Source organism: Xenopus tropicalis, chromosome 4 (assembly GCF_000004195.4).
Source record: "Xenopus tropicalis strain Nigerian chromosome 4, UCB_Xtro_10.0, whole genome shotgun sequence".
In the NCBI taxonomy this organism is placed as follows: Eukaryota; Metazoa; Chordata; class Amphibia; order Anura; family Pipidae; genus Xenopus; species Xenopus tropicalis.
Genome location: NC_030680.2, coordinates 104,559,683 through 104,577,227, shown reverse-complemented (window position 1 = coordinate 104,577,227; position 17,545 = coordinate 104,559,683). Strand labels below are relative to the sequence as shown.

At 37.7% G+C, this 17,545-nt stretch overlaps 2 protein-coding genes across 2 annotated transcripts in view; one reads left to right on the top strand and one right to left on the bottom strand.

Moving 5' to 3' along the window:
* Positions 1–1,556: 1,556 nt before the first annotated feature.
* Positions 1,557–7,556, top strand: c4h1orf146 (chromosome 4 C1orf146 homolog). The gene is made up of 5 exons (XM_004914274.4): positions 1,557–1,814; positions 3,133–3,226; positions 4,847–5,015; positions 6,103–6,181; positions 6,855–7,556. The coding sequence occupies exons 1-5, from the start codon at positions 1,746–1,748 to the stop codon at positions 6,957–6,959; spliced, it is 516 nt and encodes a 171-aa protein (XP_004914331.2). The 5' UTR covers positions 1,557–1,745; the 3' UTR covers positions 6,960–7,556.
* Positions 7,557–8,325: 769 nt separating this feature from the next.
* glmn (glomulin, FKBP associated protein) overlaps positions 8,326–17,545 on the bottom strand; it is a 28,182-nt gene continuing 18,962 nt past the window's right edge. The window contains exons 14-19 of the mRNA XM_002933796.4: positions 15,196–15,280; positions 14,049–14,158; positions 11,503–11,569; positions 10,226–10,349; positions 9,427–9,509; positions 8,326–9,335 (exon numbers count right to left, since the gene is read on the bottom strand). Coding sequence (XP_002933842.2) covers positions 9,219–9,335; positions 9,427–9,509; positions 10,226–10,349; positions 11,503–11,569; positions 14,049–14,158; positions 15,196–15,280 — 586 coding nt within the window. The 3' untranslated portion in view covers positions 8,326–9,218. The remainder of the gene's footprint in view (positions 9,336–9,426; positions 9,510–10,225; positions 10,350–11,502; positions 11,570–14,048; positions 14,159–15,195; positions 15,281–17,545) is intronic.

Genomic DNA, 17,545 nt, shown 5'->3' with positions numbered 1-17,545 from the left:
CCACTGCTTCCGCAGGTCCCCCAAGGTCTGGAATCGGTCCTTCTCCACAATCTTCCTCAGGGTCCGGTCACCTCTTCTCGTTGTGCAGCGTTTTTGTGACTTTTTCCTTCCCACAGACTTCCCACTGAGGTGCCTTGATACATCACTCTGGGAACAGCCTATTCGTTAAGAAATTTCTTTCTGTGTCTTACCCTCTTGCTTCAGGGTGTCAATGATGGCCTTCTGGGCAGCAGTCAGGTCGGCAGTCTTACCCATGATTGCGGTTTTGAGTAATGAACCAGGCTGGGCGTTTTTAAAAGCCTCAGGAATCTTTTGCAGGGGTTTAGAGTTAATTAGTTGATTCAGATGATTAGGTTAATAGCTCGTTTAGAGAACCTTTTCATGATATGCTAATTTTTTGAGATAGGAATTTTGGGTTTTCATGAGCTGTATGCCACAATCATCAATATTAAAACAAGAAAAGGCTTGAACTACTTCAGTTGTGTGTGATGAATCTAAAATATATGAAGGTCTAATGTTTATCAGTACATTACAGAAAATAATGAACTTTATCACAATATGCTAATTTTTTGAGAAGGACCTGTATATGCTTCCATTTTTCCTGGCGCTACTTTTTCAAGGGATTCTAGATTGCTCTCACCTTGAGTGGTCTGAAATGCATTTGTTTTCTTATATCACAACAAGCCTGGTGATTTGCCTGAAAAATAAACATGGAGGGGTCTGGAAAATAAATTGCAGCTCAAAACAATCATAAAAATTAAAAAAAATATTCAATTTTTTTAACAAAGTTTCAAAAAGAGTAATCAACTAAAGTTTTGCCCATCTCATCTTTCACATGTTCTGACAAACATAAATGTGAATATTGTGGGTTTCTGAGTAGATTGGTGTACAATATGCATAAGATTACCAAAATATAAGGCACTTGCAGCTGGTTGACAAAAACTAATCAATGTTTATCAATTTTTTTTTTTTTTGCTGTGGGTGAAAAATTAGTATCCCTCAAGGTCCAGTTCCCAAGCAAAAACAACCCCCCCCCCTCCCCAGATAACACAGGTAAAACGAATACACAAACTTGTATGTGACCGGTACTCCCCCCCTGTGTGTTTTTACCCCTGTTCCCCCTCTCAGGATCTTCTTCCCCTATAGTGATTTAACTGCTTGCCATCCGCAACAATGTTCCCAGGTAACTAGCTTTGCTATGAGCAATGGGGACCTCTGACCTGGGGTGTTACTATAGGGTTTTTATGTGTTTTTATTAAAAACTTCACAAGAAAGAATTAACATAACTCAGACCAACATGCCGGCCAATAATCTCAACTTACAACCAAAATTCCACCCCAGTCCATTGGCCAAATGTCCCGATGAAGAACCTGACATAGGGGCAGGGACCATGGCTTACAAGGGCCTGATATGGACCCACATTTCCCACTATTTTTTATTATAGTTATGTGGAAAATTGTTAATAAATATTTGCACTTCAGCTTCTGACAACATTTAAATCCATTTGAAACTGTTCAGGCACATTACACAGGCTTTACAACACTGGAGCATGTGTGTGAATAGTAAACCAGCACACAAGCAGACACAGGTACTGATTACTGTGGCCTAGTCTTCTACATACTCAGAACAGGAACAGGAAGAACAGAACATGTGACCAGCTGCTGTTTGTATAACTAAATGTGCCTGCTGGTAGGAGTACTGCAGTTGGAGGAGGCTGGTGCAAGATATTGCTGCTTGTGTGAATCATGGCTGAGGGATCCACAAGAGAGCCAGCTAAATGGACCACTACTGTGATAGTGAGCGCTGCTCTTCAGGTAAGGTGTGGTGACTGAACCAATTACTGTGGTGAAAGTAAATGAATTAGGAACCAACTTAAACGTCTCATGTTACCACTTGCCATGTTACGTTTACAGTTGCCTTATATTAACCTATATGTGTCACAACTGGACACAAAAACATATCTAAGAATAAACTATCACAAATATGAATTGAAAATGCAATAGAACATCTGCATCTGTACAAATGCAATACAATCACTTAAATAACAGTATATACATAGTGTGATTAGTGCACACTCACTAATTCAAAACCCTTATGTAATAAATGGCACTGTGTTTGCCCAGGAGCATTAACCCATAGCAACCAATAAGATATCTGCTTTTAAACAGGTGGCCAGTGAATTCTACCTTCTGATTGGTTGGTATGGTTTACTGCTCCTGGGCAAAAGCAGTGCCTTTTATTACATAACCCCTTTCCCCCAGTGTGTATAACTGTCAAGTGTATTTAAAAAAAACCCAAAACATTTGTGTATGTGGGCAGAAGACCCTAATGGGCTGCCTAAGATGATGAGGGGGGGGGGGGGTAGCACTGGCAGCATCAGGATCCAAGGTTGCATGGTCTCCAGATGTATGCTGTTTGCTTAGTCATTTCTGGGACCATAACATTCTCTGCACAAATTGCGCAGAATTTACAATTTAACAAAGAAAATCCTGCTTTTAAATTTGCCAGGGATGAAATGGGTAAATGTCACTGGTTTCAAAAAAACTTGAAAGGTTTATAATTGCATACATTATCAAAGTGTTTTTTTTTTTATCATCATTATTGTCTATACTGTTTTGTATATTTTTATGTTATAAAACATTATGAATGTCATTGTATCATATAATTCTCCTTTCCAGGTATGCATCTAGAAGCATAGTAAATGAAAGCAGATAAGGGAATGTATCCTATCTGTTCATTTGTTAATATCATCCTCCCCATACACCCTGCCATAGCTACAGGTGCAGGTTAGCAAAATACCTTAGCTCTGATGTTCACTGACCTCTACTGGATTAAAGGCTAATCTGTACTCACTAAGGCTTTGATGTGCATGCCCCTAAATAATGATAGATTAAGGACTCCAAGATTAAAGTGGGTGAAGATAATGTTTGCCAGCTTTCTTAACATAAAATAAACACCTTTCTGATATGCAATTCAGGTACCCAAAGGCCATAAATTGTTAGAAGTGATTTTGCTTGTTATGACACATGGGCTTTTATTTTTTTTATACAGTGTGAATTATATCTTGCTTCTATCTGATCATTAGCACCACTGACTTTAATAAATATTATTTGTAAATTAAATTATTTGTAGGGTAATGAAGTGGCTGCTTCCTTGCAGAGAGAACATCACAAAGTGCGCTTTTCACAATCTGTGGAAAGTGGATCCATCATTTTTCCACTCTCTGGTATGATAGTATGTTGTGTTGCTTTTCTTGTGCAAACAGAAACCAAATGTTGTTAGTTCATCTTAGGCTAGAGCCACATGGGGCTGATTCTTGGCCAAAAAATGTAAGACTTTGCATTTCCAGCCGATATCCGCACCCAGGCTGGGCTGATGCTTTTGGGTCCAGGCAAGGCAGTAGGCTGGTGTCAGTGTAGAGACTGATTCTCGGCCTGTGTTTTCTGCAAGCTGAGAATCAGCCCCATGTGGCACTAGCCTACGTTTTATTCTTTGATTCCCTTTTAGCAGTTTAGTTGCATGTGCTATTTTTCAGATTATTTATATTCTTTCTTTGGCCAAAACTTGCACTGCATAATCAAGGTAAGGAAGTATCAGGGCTTTATACAGAAGCAAAATAACATATTGTCCCTTGCCTAAATGCTCTTTGAATAAAAAAAAGTGCTTTATTTGCTTGACTGACACTGCCTAAAGCTGGAAAGTCTGTTATGCACAATAACCCCAATATTATTCTCATTTAAGAATAACCCAAACACAATTACCTTTGAATTTCTTTAAACTTATCTGCAAAGTGAAAATATTCTGCGAAGAACTTATAGCTTTGTGTATTTTTTCTTCATCAAAAAAAAAGACAGTACTTGCAATGCCAATCTTGAGATCATATATGAATAAAATTAAAAGGCCTTCCCAATACTGCCTTTACCACCACAGGTAACCTGCCACAGATTGCCACCATCTGCTGCCTTGGGAAATGCTCAAAGCTGTATAGAAAGATATTGCTGCAATGATTGTTGTAATAATTATAGTTATTGTAGCAATTTTCCTTTCAATGCAAATTTTAAAAATGCTACAAAGTATCTAGACGCTTACTGCTTTACACAATAGGTCCAAGGGCTTTGCCCCAGACCCTTTACTTGACGGCAAGTACTCCTTCAATATAACTTGTAGGCATACAAACAATGCCATCAATACATCCCTTACAAAGCCACTTTAGTAGACTGGGTACTGCACCCCAGATCCATAGCTGGATGGGGGCATTCTAACCAATTAGAACCAAATGTACATGCACACTGCTATTTACTTGTACAAGGGAAGAATGTTTATTTCACATTGGATACTATGTAAAATGAACTTCCTTTTTAACCACTACACATGAATACCAGTGCGCACATTCATTTGTTTCTGATTGATAAAGTTCTCCCCTTGCCTCATGGCAGTAGTGACCATGTCTGTTGTTCCTTAATATATAGAATTCTATTGCTTTTCTTCCTCAGTTACTTACAGGGTTTACTTAGAGGAGTACTTGTGACAAGTCAATAAAACAGTGCAGATATTAGAGTATGTATTGTTTATCATAATATTAATCAAAATTTGGCTTGCAGGGAATACATTGTATGGTGGCAGCCTTTGGTCTGCAAATACAGGTACAGGCACCTCACTGAGGCAAAAATGCTTTTGCCTCCATGCACATCCATTTGCAGTGCATACTAGTGTCATTTTCTATTGAAATTAAAAGCCTATACCCTGTACTAGTATAGATATTTCACCCCATTGTCCAAAAAAGCATCTAGTTAAAAAAATGTTGTTTTTTTATGTGTTGTTTTGTTTTTCCTTTCCCTGCACTAAGGCATTGCTTTCTTACTGGCAAATGCTCAGGAGCTTTTCACATCATCACAAGAAACATTTTTTCCCTGGATAGGGAATTTCATATCTGTCCACCGAAATTGCTTTTTAGTGTTAACTTCTGCACTCCATGGATCCAGTGAGTGGAATTTAATGTTCACTATTCAGCAGAGGTAAGAATTTTAATTGCAAATCATGTTTCATGTATAGCTCTGCACAAAATTATGTTCAGTTTAACCCCTTCATATCTTGTATTTTGTCTTTCGTCTCGTAAAAATGTCAACATTTTTCCTATTTATATTTATTGTGACTCTAGAGCTACTTGCGTAAACATTTTGGGGGGGGGGGGGTTGGACTATGATGTAATAAATGATTCATGTTAAAAATGCAACCCAAGTCCTTATTTTTACAATAAAGGTTACGATGACATGACTCTGTTTGCTAAATCATCCACAAAAATAGTCTAATCTCTATATACAGTATGTGTATGTTAATACTTTATATGCAGCAGGAAGGCTGTTCAGCACGTACATGCCAAAGCACATTTATTGCTTGAAGGGAAAATAAACTGTACATTAATTTTGGTTTTCTGTACCAGCCCAGGGCAACCAAAACCCTTTAGCTATTAAAATCTGTGCCTCCAAAGATGACCCCATATTGTTTTTTGTTGATTCCCAGCAAGTGCTCTGTGTTGCGTTCAGTCAGGGCTGGACTGGGCCGGTGGGACTCTGGGAAAAAACCTGGTGAGCACATACCATAGTGGGCCTCACCAACCCAGACCCGATCCCTATGGTGCTCTCTGTAGTCTTTTTTTCTCCCTTGATCTTATCCCCTTTGAAGATCAGTGGCCGCTTGCTGTCCAGCTCACGTGTGATTTATTGGTAGCCCCCATGATGCTTTGCTGTTAGACAGGGGTCAAGGGGGTTTATCCCTCACATATCTACATATTTGTTCAGAAATTGCTGCCCTCAGAGCAACAGGAAGTAGGATGGCCAGCGGCTACTGAACTTTAAGGGGGAACGTTATCAATTATAATTTAAGAATCTATATATGTATTTTATTTTTATTTTTTTTTTTAAATGACTTTATATCCCCTTGATGTTTTTAGCAGTGATTGCTTTCACTTCCACCAAAATGTTAAAGGCAGTTGTAAGGACACATTTTTGGGGGAAAAATGTTACTTGTTACTCTTTATTCATGTTGTGCAATCCTGGAGGACCCCTCCTACATGATCAATAGTCCTCTGATGTTTTTGTTCAGGTTCCTTGGAAGTAATCTACGAATAATTCCTGCTCATAATAATGCTGAAATTGTAAAGATCATGTTAATTATAGCTAAGGTAAGACAACATTGATAAATATAATGCACAATCCCTTCTTAAAGAACGTAGCACTACAGAAGTTGTTGGCCAATCAGCAGCTCATAGGGGCAACCAGAGGGGACCTAACAGCAGCCCGTCTACAAATTCATTCACAAATCTGATTGATTTGATAAGAAAAAAGTAAAGTACAAAACAGAATAAACTGAAGAAATATTTCAAAACTTTTGTTTCTAAACTGTGTGGCTGTTATGACACACACAACTCAGGCATTGTGCTTTGTTTGCAGGGGCAGAAGTACTAGCCATAAAAATGTGTATGCACTGTGTTAATGCTGATTTAACTGTAATCCAATTTTTCTGTATTCGACATTAATGTCTGCTCTTGAAGGCACAGACCCCACAGCTTAATAAACACTTATGCTGCTATGCACTGAAATGCATTAAAGCCACACAAATAAAAATGGCAGTGCCTACATGAGCTAAATAGTTTATCTGCTTGTCAATGTGCTCTGAACCCCACAAATGGTGGGTGGTGGTGCAGTAAGCCATACATCTATACTTCATATCTTACAGCTTCAATAAATCTATAACAAATCAAAAACCTATATTATATATCTGTGTGTGTTATGTGTTTGCTGTATTTTTCATGCGTTCATGTCACTACCACATGTAATTTTTTGTTTGTTTTTCAGGCCACCAGCAAACCTCATCTAGAGACAATAACCGACAGACTACTAAAGGCACAATCACAGATTATTGAACTCAGCCCAGTTTGGCAAATACTTGACAGCATTTGATTCTGTTTTGTGAGTGTTAGTTGTACAAAGGCTTTAATTCTGTGTTTAAAATCAAAATACCACTGTTGAACATTATAATTTTACAGTTAACTAAACTTTCTGTCCAACAAGTGACAAAAGTCCATTTAGATTACAATGCATTATTTTAAAGCAACTTATGCAAAATACACACACAGTCCACCACAACACAGCCATGTACTTTCCCCAAATTTAATTGTAATGTCAGGTGCTGGTAAAGTAGCATACATCGCAACTTTCATGTGACTTTAAAGTGGAGAAAATGCAAATTTGCATTCACGTTGGTGAACTGATAGAATGCCATTAAAAGGAAGTCTAATTTAAATATGGTATAATACCGGGACAAGTTTGTTACTGTCTGCTTTAGATCCTACCCCAGGGGTGGCTAATAAGACGATCCCCCGTGGATTCCTGGTGGGCCGCAATCAAGCCGGATATGTGGAAGTGCTGCGTGAATGCATACGTACCCATTCATGCCGCACTTCCACATTCCCAGTCACTGGCCGATCGCGACCGAAAAAAATCTATTTTACAGACACTTTACATTTCAGCTGAATAAAAAAAATATTTGGTTCTCTTCCTGGGTTGCTTTTCATTATTTATCTTTTCTGTATCAAATTGCCACATGAATGCCATAGCGCTTGTCCTGAACATCTATGGTTTTTATTTCTTGAGCTAAACAGGGCAAACAGGGATCTTTTCCATGTTTGGTGAAGAACTAATAAAAACTAAAAATTAGTATGTTTAGCACAAGCCCTATTTATTGCACTTATGTTGAACAAGGAGGTGTACTGCCCTTTTAGGCTAGTACCACGCTAATACGCTGTGCTCGCACTATGTTGCTATGTGTGTCTGCACCCAGGCCATATACATATATATATATATATCCTGTAAATTGATACTAAAGCGTTCATGCGAACGCTCCGAGCGTATTTTTGCCGATTTTTTCAGGCGTCCGCACGACTTTTTCGTACGGCGCACAACTTTTTCGGACGTTTGCACAAAAAAATCGGAAAGGTTTTACCGCTGTTTACAATTGTTCGGTACGAAAATTTAGTGACTTTCGGATCGCCAATACGATATTATCGTGACTAATACGATTTTTTCGTAAGCATTTTCGTGATATTTGCGATCTTCCAAAATTTTCATTTCCAATACGATTTTTTCCCATTCGTGATTCGGATTCGTGGATTAGTAAATGTGCCCCTAAATGTTGCAGCACATATGGGGATTTTTTTTTCCAAAGAGAGGTACAAAGAAATATGGATGCTACATAATTATAGACCTATAAAAAAAACATTAGCCGTTCTGTTTAAAGTTGTAAACCAAAGAATTTCTGAAAGAGATGTTAAAAAGTAACAGCATATAGATTTTATTGAAAGACAGGTTTGTAGAGTTCAAGCTGCACTTCTTACCAGTTAACCACTGAGGCCTGAGAAATGCTGCTGTCCACATACATAATCTGAATTGGTTTTTTGCAAATGACATTTTCTGCTCAGCCCTATCTATATCTGCAAAAGCCAAGCATATCAGGCTAATAGGAAAAGACTTGGTCCTGGTACAGAGGCCAGTGGGCAGCTGAAGGTACCCAAAATCTGTCAGTGCATGTGTTTAAAGGACGTCAACCCCAAAAATATTGTTTGCTTAATAAAAGAAAACAATTCTAAGCAACTTTCCAATATAAATTTATTACAAAGTTCTACTGCTTTAAAAGTTATTTGTAAATGTAATTGCTATTGAAAGCGGAATTTGCTTAACTCCTGTTTATGACTTCTTAAACAATGTTGCAAAAGTCAGTCTCCTCCAGCAAGTCAGGTCTTTCAGTCTGCTGCCTTGTGTTACATTGTTTCAAATACCAGAGCCACCAGGGCAGAAAATAGAAAAGGACAAACTCTGCTTTTAACATATAAAATAACTTAAAAACCTTTACAACATTGTAATGAATGTATATTACAAAAAAATCTTTTTTGGGTCAACATGTCTTTTAAGACTCCAGGTAAGACGCTGATATATAGATTCGGATGTGATGTTTATTAAGGCTTAGTTTTCATGCTCCTAAGTAACAATGTTATATGGGAAAATAATACTGGAAAACTGTACCACTAATAAGAAAAAAAAGAAAACACTTATGTAAAATAAATATGATGCCCTGTGTTTTTGTGAATAACAGGATATATTCTACATTAAATAATTTAATGCCTAGGCCAAAGGCAAAGGTACATAAAAAACTATTGAAACATCTTAACATGACCCAATTTTCTCCTCTGATGCAGATTTTAGTTTCACTTCAATGAGTTCTTCTACTCTGGCGAGAACACTTTCCATTAAATCAAATGTGAAAAGAGCCGACTGAAGAACCTGAAATGTCAAGAACAATTACTGTTGTTTAGATTAGTGCAAAAAAAAAAAACACTCTGGAAGGCAAAACCAAAGAAAATGCAATACGCACCTGAAGCTGCATTTCTGGAGTCATGTCAGGAAGTTTATTTTCCCCAACTGTTACAGAACAAATTGCCTTCTTTGCATGAGATCCTAGATTGTATAATGTAAATAAATTGTCTGAATATCACTAACACAACATGCGCTCACAGTATGTGGGAAGGTTTACTAATACCCAAGCCCATTTACTATTAAAGGTTTATTTTAGCTAAACATTAACTTTAGTATGATGAAGACATTCTAATACATTCTAATACAATTCTTAATCAGTCAACCTTTTATACATCTCTCCCACCCAAACCACACCATTTGTATTGCATATATCCTCTCTGTTAACCCATGGCCATTTTCCCTCATCATCAGTGACATTTACATCTGCAAACAGCACATGTGCGCTATAACGTTTATGCAATCAAGAATGCAGGCTTACACAGGCAGAACTTAATTTGTTAAAAAGTCCTGCACGGTTTGAGCATTGTAATGGTTAAGCTTGGCTCAGGACAGGTTGGGAGAAAAATAAAAAACAGAAGCAGACAGCAAGAGCAGTTTTGCTATCTCTTCATTGGCTGCTACACTGGAGGGTGTATTTAGTAATCCGAGTTAATAAGAACTGAGCATGTTCAGTTGCCAACAGCCAAAAGTCAATTCCTGAGGGAGGGGGCCGAGTGGGTTAGAGGAGGAGAAGAAATCCTAAGTAATTAAGGGGATTCTGCAGCCTTACCATTAAAGGAACAGTAACGCCAAAGTGAAGCTATGTTAACGGACTGCAACCCTTCTCCACAAACACACATTAAGATAAGCTATCTCACCTTTCTTTTTCTCGATTGTGCTCTTTACTTCTGCTTCATAATGGGCTTTGGACATATTTAGTCCTAAATGAAGCGGCTTTAAATAATCATTTTCAATTCTGCTAAGTTCAGTCCAAACACCAGTCTGTTAAAACAAACAAAACCAAAGATTTTTATAATTAGATTTTGATAAATATTCATGTTATGTTATTATAATACCTTAAGTTGCATTTCATTCTTTAAACATACTTTTTTTTAAGTTCATTAGCTTTAGTGTAATAATACAGCATTATTAGATAATAAATGTAAAACAGTTATTTCAAATATAGCCAACACCTGTACTTTGATATTCAGAGCAACCAAGTGCTTCTTGGCCGAGGTATACTCCCTAGATCATATTAGATATCGTTTAGTCAAGTGATCACTTTTCACATGTGCAGCCACAGACGGTGTCAGACGACCTCCAGAACCCTGCCATTGGTGCTGACTGCAAAGGGCTTCCATGCTAATAGGATAATATACAGGTTTTTCTGCACATGAAGCTACTTTTTTTTACTGCATTTTCATGTTCTTGGTATTCATTTAGTGCAACATGCATCAGAGCAACATGTAAAAATATTGAAAGCCCTGAGAAACAGTGGTCAAAATGCCATGCTAACAGGCTGGAAGTTATCACATTTTTACTGTACAAAACAGCATGTGAAACACATGGGTGCACCAATGTGTTACTGCTAGGGATGCACTGAACACAGTTTTTCAGATTGGGCCAACCCCCCAAATCCATCGTAAGGGATTCGGCTGAATAGCCGTATGCTAATTATGATTTGGAAGGGTTAAATGTTCCACTTCTGTGTTCACACGGCTACATTCAACCCTTCCAAATGCTAATTAAAACATGCTAATTAGGATTCGGCCAAATCAGAACCCTGCCGAAAAAAGGGCAAATCCTGGAGCATCCCTAGTTACTAACCAAGAACAGCTGTTTAACAGTTTATTGGTTTCAGAATTCCTAACAGATCAATTACATTGAATGGCCAATGCCATGTCCTGCAAGGTTTTCCCAATTTGGAAAACTGGGCAGGCAGTTTTACATTTATTATTTGGAGGAATATAACCTTAAACATTGTTAATATTTATATTAAAGGGAATTAATGGAAGACACTCCTAAATTATGCATATTTAGCCTTTAAAAATTACTTTTAAGTAGCTAGAGTTATATAACAAGAGACTACACATTCAGCTTGGCAACATAAAAACAAGACACTATTAGAAAGGATGCTAGAAACTGTACCACTTACTTTATTATCAGTTTCATCATCTTGCCTGATAATTAAATATCTCAGAAGATTTAGTGAAGCCATTATCCTTATGGAATAAAATGTCATGTAAAAGAAATGGAAGAGCAAAAAGAAAATCAAATGTAAGTATATATTGATTAGTGCCGTGAGGATTACAAAGAGCCTGTTACAATGATCATCAATATTAGAGGTTTCATTTTGTACCTGAGCTTATTTTTACCCACTCACTTCTTTGTGCACAGAGCTATAAAAAGTGCATACAAAGAAAATTTAGAAAACACATCTATAAAGGTTCATACGACTATTATTATAAGTCCACTGCATGGTCTGAAGCTTAACCTTACCACTACATTTAACCTGTGCTGTATGTAGCAAAAGTCCATATTGATGTAGCGATTATACATCGGCTTTGTAGAAGAATTTGAGCTTGCAGTTAACGTTGCTGGCCTTAGGCCAGTACTACAGATTGACAAAATAAACAATAGTCCAAATGCTTACTGTTCAACATACAACTTTTTACACTGTACGGATCTGAAATTTCAAACTCTTTCATCCTGTACAATTGCTTCAAAGTCTCAATATTTCAGGATAGCTTATTGTGTTTATCTATATTTTTCTAAGCTTAATAAATCTTTTTGTTAAATTCAAGACATATGCATAATATATTAAAAATAAATACATGAAAAAATATTTCTTGCAGTCCAAAGAAATATATCCAGAACATGTGCAAAAATACCACTAATTTGGAAAGTTAAATGACTTCCAAATAAACCAGTACCAAATATGTCTGTTTTTATGGCTTGTACAGATCAAAAAAAAATTTACAGCATCTTATCTCCTGCTGTTCATGAGTGCATACATAAAATATCTTCATTCTGAATACTAAGGGGCACATTTACTAACCCACGAATCCGAATCGGAAAAATTCCGATTGGAAAATGAACATTTTGCGACTTTTTCGTATTTTTTGCGATTTTTTTCGGCGCCTTTACGACTTTTCGGAAATTGACGCGATTTTTCGTTACCAATACGATTTTCGCGAAAAAACACGAGTTTTTCGTAGCCATTACGATTCGCTCGTATCTTGTCGCGACTTTTTCGTATTGAGCGCTCGTAAGTGGCGGCCGAAACTTTCAGACTTAGCATGATTTTGGAAGCCTCCCATAGGACTCAATAGCACCCTGCAGCTCCAACCTGGCCCAAGAAAAGTCACCATACTGAAGCTTGAATGAATCCGAACGCTACGAAAAAAATCGCCAGATTTTGCGCAACATTCGGATGGCAACGATAAAGGGCCCCTAAGAGTGTTCTGATACCCAGCACGAATAGAATTACTAAACTATATGGCATGAATAGACCCCAAAATGAAAAAGCATATGATAAAGCATATACATTTTCATGACTATACCGGTATATACCAAACACCGTTTTTTTTTTTAAAAAAAATGATAAAAATTTTTAACTTACCGGCATACCGGTGTGGGCGCCTCCTGGCAATTTTTCTTACTATTTCCGGGTTGTGCGTGCTGACGTTACGTGCGCGCTGACGTCACGCGCAACCCGGAAATAGTAAGAAAAATTGCCAGGAGGCTCTGTGAGCTGTCGGGGGTGCCTGCAGCTGCCTGGCCAGTAAGTTATATTTATGTGAAGGGGATGGGGGGGTGTTTGGGGTGGGGGGAGGGTGTTTGGGGTGGTCACCTAATCATGCATGGGGAAAAAAAAATACCGTCAAATACCGTGATACCGATATAATAAAAAAAATACCGTGATATAAATTTTTGGTCATACCGCCCAGCACTAATTCTGGCTACTGCAAATCCAACACACTGCCTTTGTTTTATGTGTAGTAAAAGTCAACTAACAGTAAGCTGACCCCACAAAATCATATGTTTTGAACATTTTTCAAATTTGCCGCAATCAAAGATGCTATTAAATCACTATGGATGAAATAAAACAAGTGAAATTAAATTAAAAAATATTTAAAAGTAGAAATAGCATGAACACAAGTCACAATGCATAATGCATAATAAAACACTTTTCCATTATTGCATGCATCACATGCATAAAAGATAAAGAACGCAACAAAATACATTGCAACAAAGTTTTCTCCTATAGGCATCATATAACTGCAACAGTAACACAACAGTAGAGGCCAAAGAGCACCGTAAAAGGCCAAAGCCCTAGAAGGACAATAACACAACAGTAGAGGGGAGAGGGCACACTAAAAGGCAAAAGCCCTAGAAGGACAATAACACAAACAGTAGAGGCCAGAATGCACCCTAAAAAGCCAATGCCACACAAAACTGTTGAAGCTCTGCATATTCTGGGAAAACCTCACTAACAAAATAGTGTGTACTGATGCCAATCATGTTACCAATGGAAAACTCTTCACTTACTGGATCTGCACAAAAATTAGTATCAGAACTTCATATTCAAGATTTTATAGGAATTTGAATCAATCTTCCTATAAATTCCAAAACACAGGCCACTTGAAATTATCATTTTGGGACACACAAGGCAGCCACTTTTATTCATGGTCAACTTACCTATCTGAAAACTGAAGAAGATCAGTTTCTGCTCCTTCAGGAAGTGAGAGAACCATGTGAAGAAGTGGAGTCAATCGAGGCCCTAAAAAGCATTTGCTGTTGGAGTTCGTCTAAAAATGAAAAAAGTTTTAATTCAAAGATTACTACAGCAAAAAGGGTTTAAGCCTGGCATAAAGTGGGTATGTTTTAGAAAAATATCTTTATCAATATTTAATTGCAAATAGTTTGTTAACAATTGTAAGGCCTGTTCACCACAAGCTTGTGTCTATAAACATGTAGGTCTGGCCTCTAAACCTCTTTCAGTGGCATTTCAATGCTGACTTTGGACTGGGAAGGTGGTCTCTCAATGGAAACTAATTCTAGTTCTAGTGTGGCAATGTTGAAGTGGTGGCTTGCATGCTCAAAATGTGTAACCCTACTAGAAGCATCTGTGCATCAATTGGTCCCACATGGTTGGTTACAGAACTTACAGAGAAGAGTAGATGGGACACCACATGTTATCAAGCTTCTTGTTAACATGTTGTTCTTGTAACAAGAACTATTGGGTTTGTTTCTGTGCCATTCGGGCACATAAACGAGATTCTGGCATGATGCAAAGCTTTCCTTATTAACAAAATGACACGTGTCTGTTTGCTGTAGTTGTGAAATTCCAAGACTGAAGGAAACAAAATGTAAATAATTTATATTGTGTAAGTAAAGTTTATTATGCTTGACCAACCTGATATAAAGGAATTTGGAATTATTTCTTCGGGTGAAAGGCCCCCTTAATTGAAAAAGTAAATATGATCTATGTGGGCAAGGCCACATGTTTAGCCATCACAAGCAGCTCTATATCCCTACTTCAGGTTAGCCCTCACTATGAGGATGCAGTCCAGTCCAGAGCTCTCTAGTTTCTTATGTATAGAAGGCCACAGACAGTATGGTTTGAAGAACAAAACCAGCGGACTCATTGGTATTTAACTGAAAATAACTGGTGCCACAACTATGCAAGACAATTTTGTAAATGCTTTAGTATAGGTGGATCAAAAAAAAAAAAAAAACCAAAGGCAAGCCATGCAGTGAGACCAAACTCACAACACATACCAGAATGACATTTAATCCAATTCAATAGTGAAAATAAATCAAATGTGTAGATGTGCAGTCTCACCTTAAGTGCAATATCTATCTGATTCTTTATATTCTGAATGATGTAACCCTGCACACCGGCATGGCTGCTTGATTTAAATAAACATCTGGAAACAAGCAACACATCAAATGAATAAATAATTATGTTGAAAACATGTAGGAAAAACAATGACAAAAAACTTCAAATGCTAATAAGAAGTATGGACAACCTTTCATGATTGCCATTACAGTCTCTAAAATGTACAATTAATCTTTAGGCAACAAACATGCCTGCCCTCAAAGTGCCAACTGAGCCATAATGAAAAGTAGTTTGGGCATCACATTATTGCTTATTTAAAATGATGTAATTACTCACCAATATAATCATCATGCCTGATTATATGTTTACATTTACACTACCCCTCACTACAAGGGTGAATGAATGTTATTAGGTTAATGTATTACTATTAGTTTGTGCCAGCATGGTTTTATGCGTAACAGATCTTGCCAGACTAATTTAGTCGCCTTTTATGAGGAGGTGAGTAGGAACCTCGATGCTGGAATGGCAGTTGATGTCATCTACTTGGACTTTGCTAAAGCGTTTGATACAGTACCTCACAGAAGGTTAATGATCAAATTGAGGAATATTGGCCTAGAACATAATATTTGTAATTGGATAGAGAACTGGCTGAAGGATAGATTACAAAGAGTGGTTGTAAATGGAACATTTTCTAATTGGACCAGTGTGGTTAGTGGAGTACCGCAGGGGTCAGTCCTTGGTCCTTTGCTTTTTAACTTGTTTATTAATGACCTGGAGGTGGGCATAGACAGTACTGTTTCTATTTTTGCTGATGACACAAAATTGTGCAAAACTATAAGTTCCATGCAGGATGCTGCCGCTTTGCAGAGCGATTTGACAAAATTAGATAACTGGGCAGCAAACTGGAAAATGAGGTTCAATGTTGATAAGTGCAAAGTTATGCACTTTGGTAGAAATAATATAAACGCAAACTATCTACTGAATGGTAGTGTGTTGGGGGTTTCCTTAATGGAGAAGGATCTAGGGGTTTTTGTTGATAACAAGTTGTCTAATGCCAGGCAGTGTCATTCTGTGGCTACTAAAGCAAATAAAGTGCTGTCTTGTATAAAAAAGGGCATTGACTCAAGGGATGAGAACATAATTTTGCCCCTTTATAGGTTCCTGGTAAGGCCTCACCTTGAGTATGCAGTGCAGTTTTGGGCTCCAGTCCTTAAGAAGGATATTAATGAGCTGGAGAGAGTGCAGAGACGTGCAACTAAACTGGTTAAGGGGATGGAAGATTTAAACTATGAGGTTAGACTGTCGAGGTTGGGGTTGTTTTCTCTGGAAAAGAGGTGCTTGCGAGGGGACATGATTACTCTGTACAAGTACATTAGAGGGGATTATAGGCAGATGGGGGATGTTCTTTTTTCCCATAAAAACAATCAACGCACCAGAGGTCACCCCTTTAGATTAGAGGAAAGGAGCTTCCATTTGAAGCAGCGTAGGTGGTTTTTCACGCTGAGGGCAGTGAGGTTGTGGAATGCCCTTCCTAGTGATGTGGTAATGGCAGATTCTGTTAATGCCTTTAAGAGGGGCCTGGATGAGTTCTTGATCAATCAGAATATCCAAGGCTATTGTGATACTAATATCTACAGTTAGGGGCTGATTTACTAACCCACGAATCCGACCCGAATTGGAAAAGTTCCGACTTGAAAACGAATATTTTGCGACTTTTTCGTATGTTTTGCGATTTTTTCGGATTCTGTACGAATTTTTCGGATCCAATACGATTTTTGCGTAAAAACGCGAGTTTTTCGTATCCATTACGAAAGTTGCGTAAAAAGTTGCGCATTTTGCGTAGCGTTAAAACTTAACGCTACGAAAAATGCGCAACTTTTCGCGTAAGTTTTAACGCTACGCAAAATGCGCAACTTTTTACGCAACTTTCGTAATGGATAGGAAAACTCGCGTTTTTACGCAAAAATCGTATTGGATCCGAAAAATTCGTAAAGAATCCGAAAAAATCGCAAAACATACGAAAAAATCGCAAAGTACCGATCATTACGAAAAAAACGCAATCGGACTCCATTCGACCCGTTATTGTGCTATTGTGATACTAATATCTACAGTTAGTACTAGTGGTTGTATTTATAGTTTATGTATGTGAGTGTATAGATTGGTAGGTGTGGGTTAGGTGTGCTGGGTTTACTTGGATGGGTTGAACTTGATGGACACTGGTCTTTTTTCAACCCTATGTAACTATGTAACTATGTATTTTAATCTGACCTGCTTTTGTTTCCAGTTCCTCAGGAGATTCTTACCTTTTCACTTGCTCTTGTTCTCTACTGTTATGTAGTAGCATTTTAATATA

Coding starts and splice junctions, on each gene's coding strand:
- c4h1orf146 (XM_004914274.4), top strand. CDS start 1,746: ATGGCTGAGGGATCCACAAGAGAGCCAGCTAAATGGACCACTACTGTG. Junction 1,815..3,132: donor TAGTGAGCGCTGCTCTTCAG/GTAAGGTGTGGT, acceptor AATTATTTGTAG/GGTAATGAAGTGGCTGCTTC. Junction 6,182..6,854: donor TCATGTTAATTATAGCTAAG/GTAAGACAACAT, acceptor TTTGTTTTTCAG/GCCACCAGCAAACCTCATCT.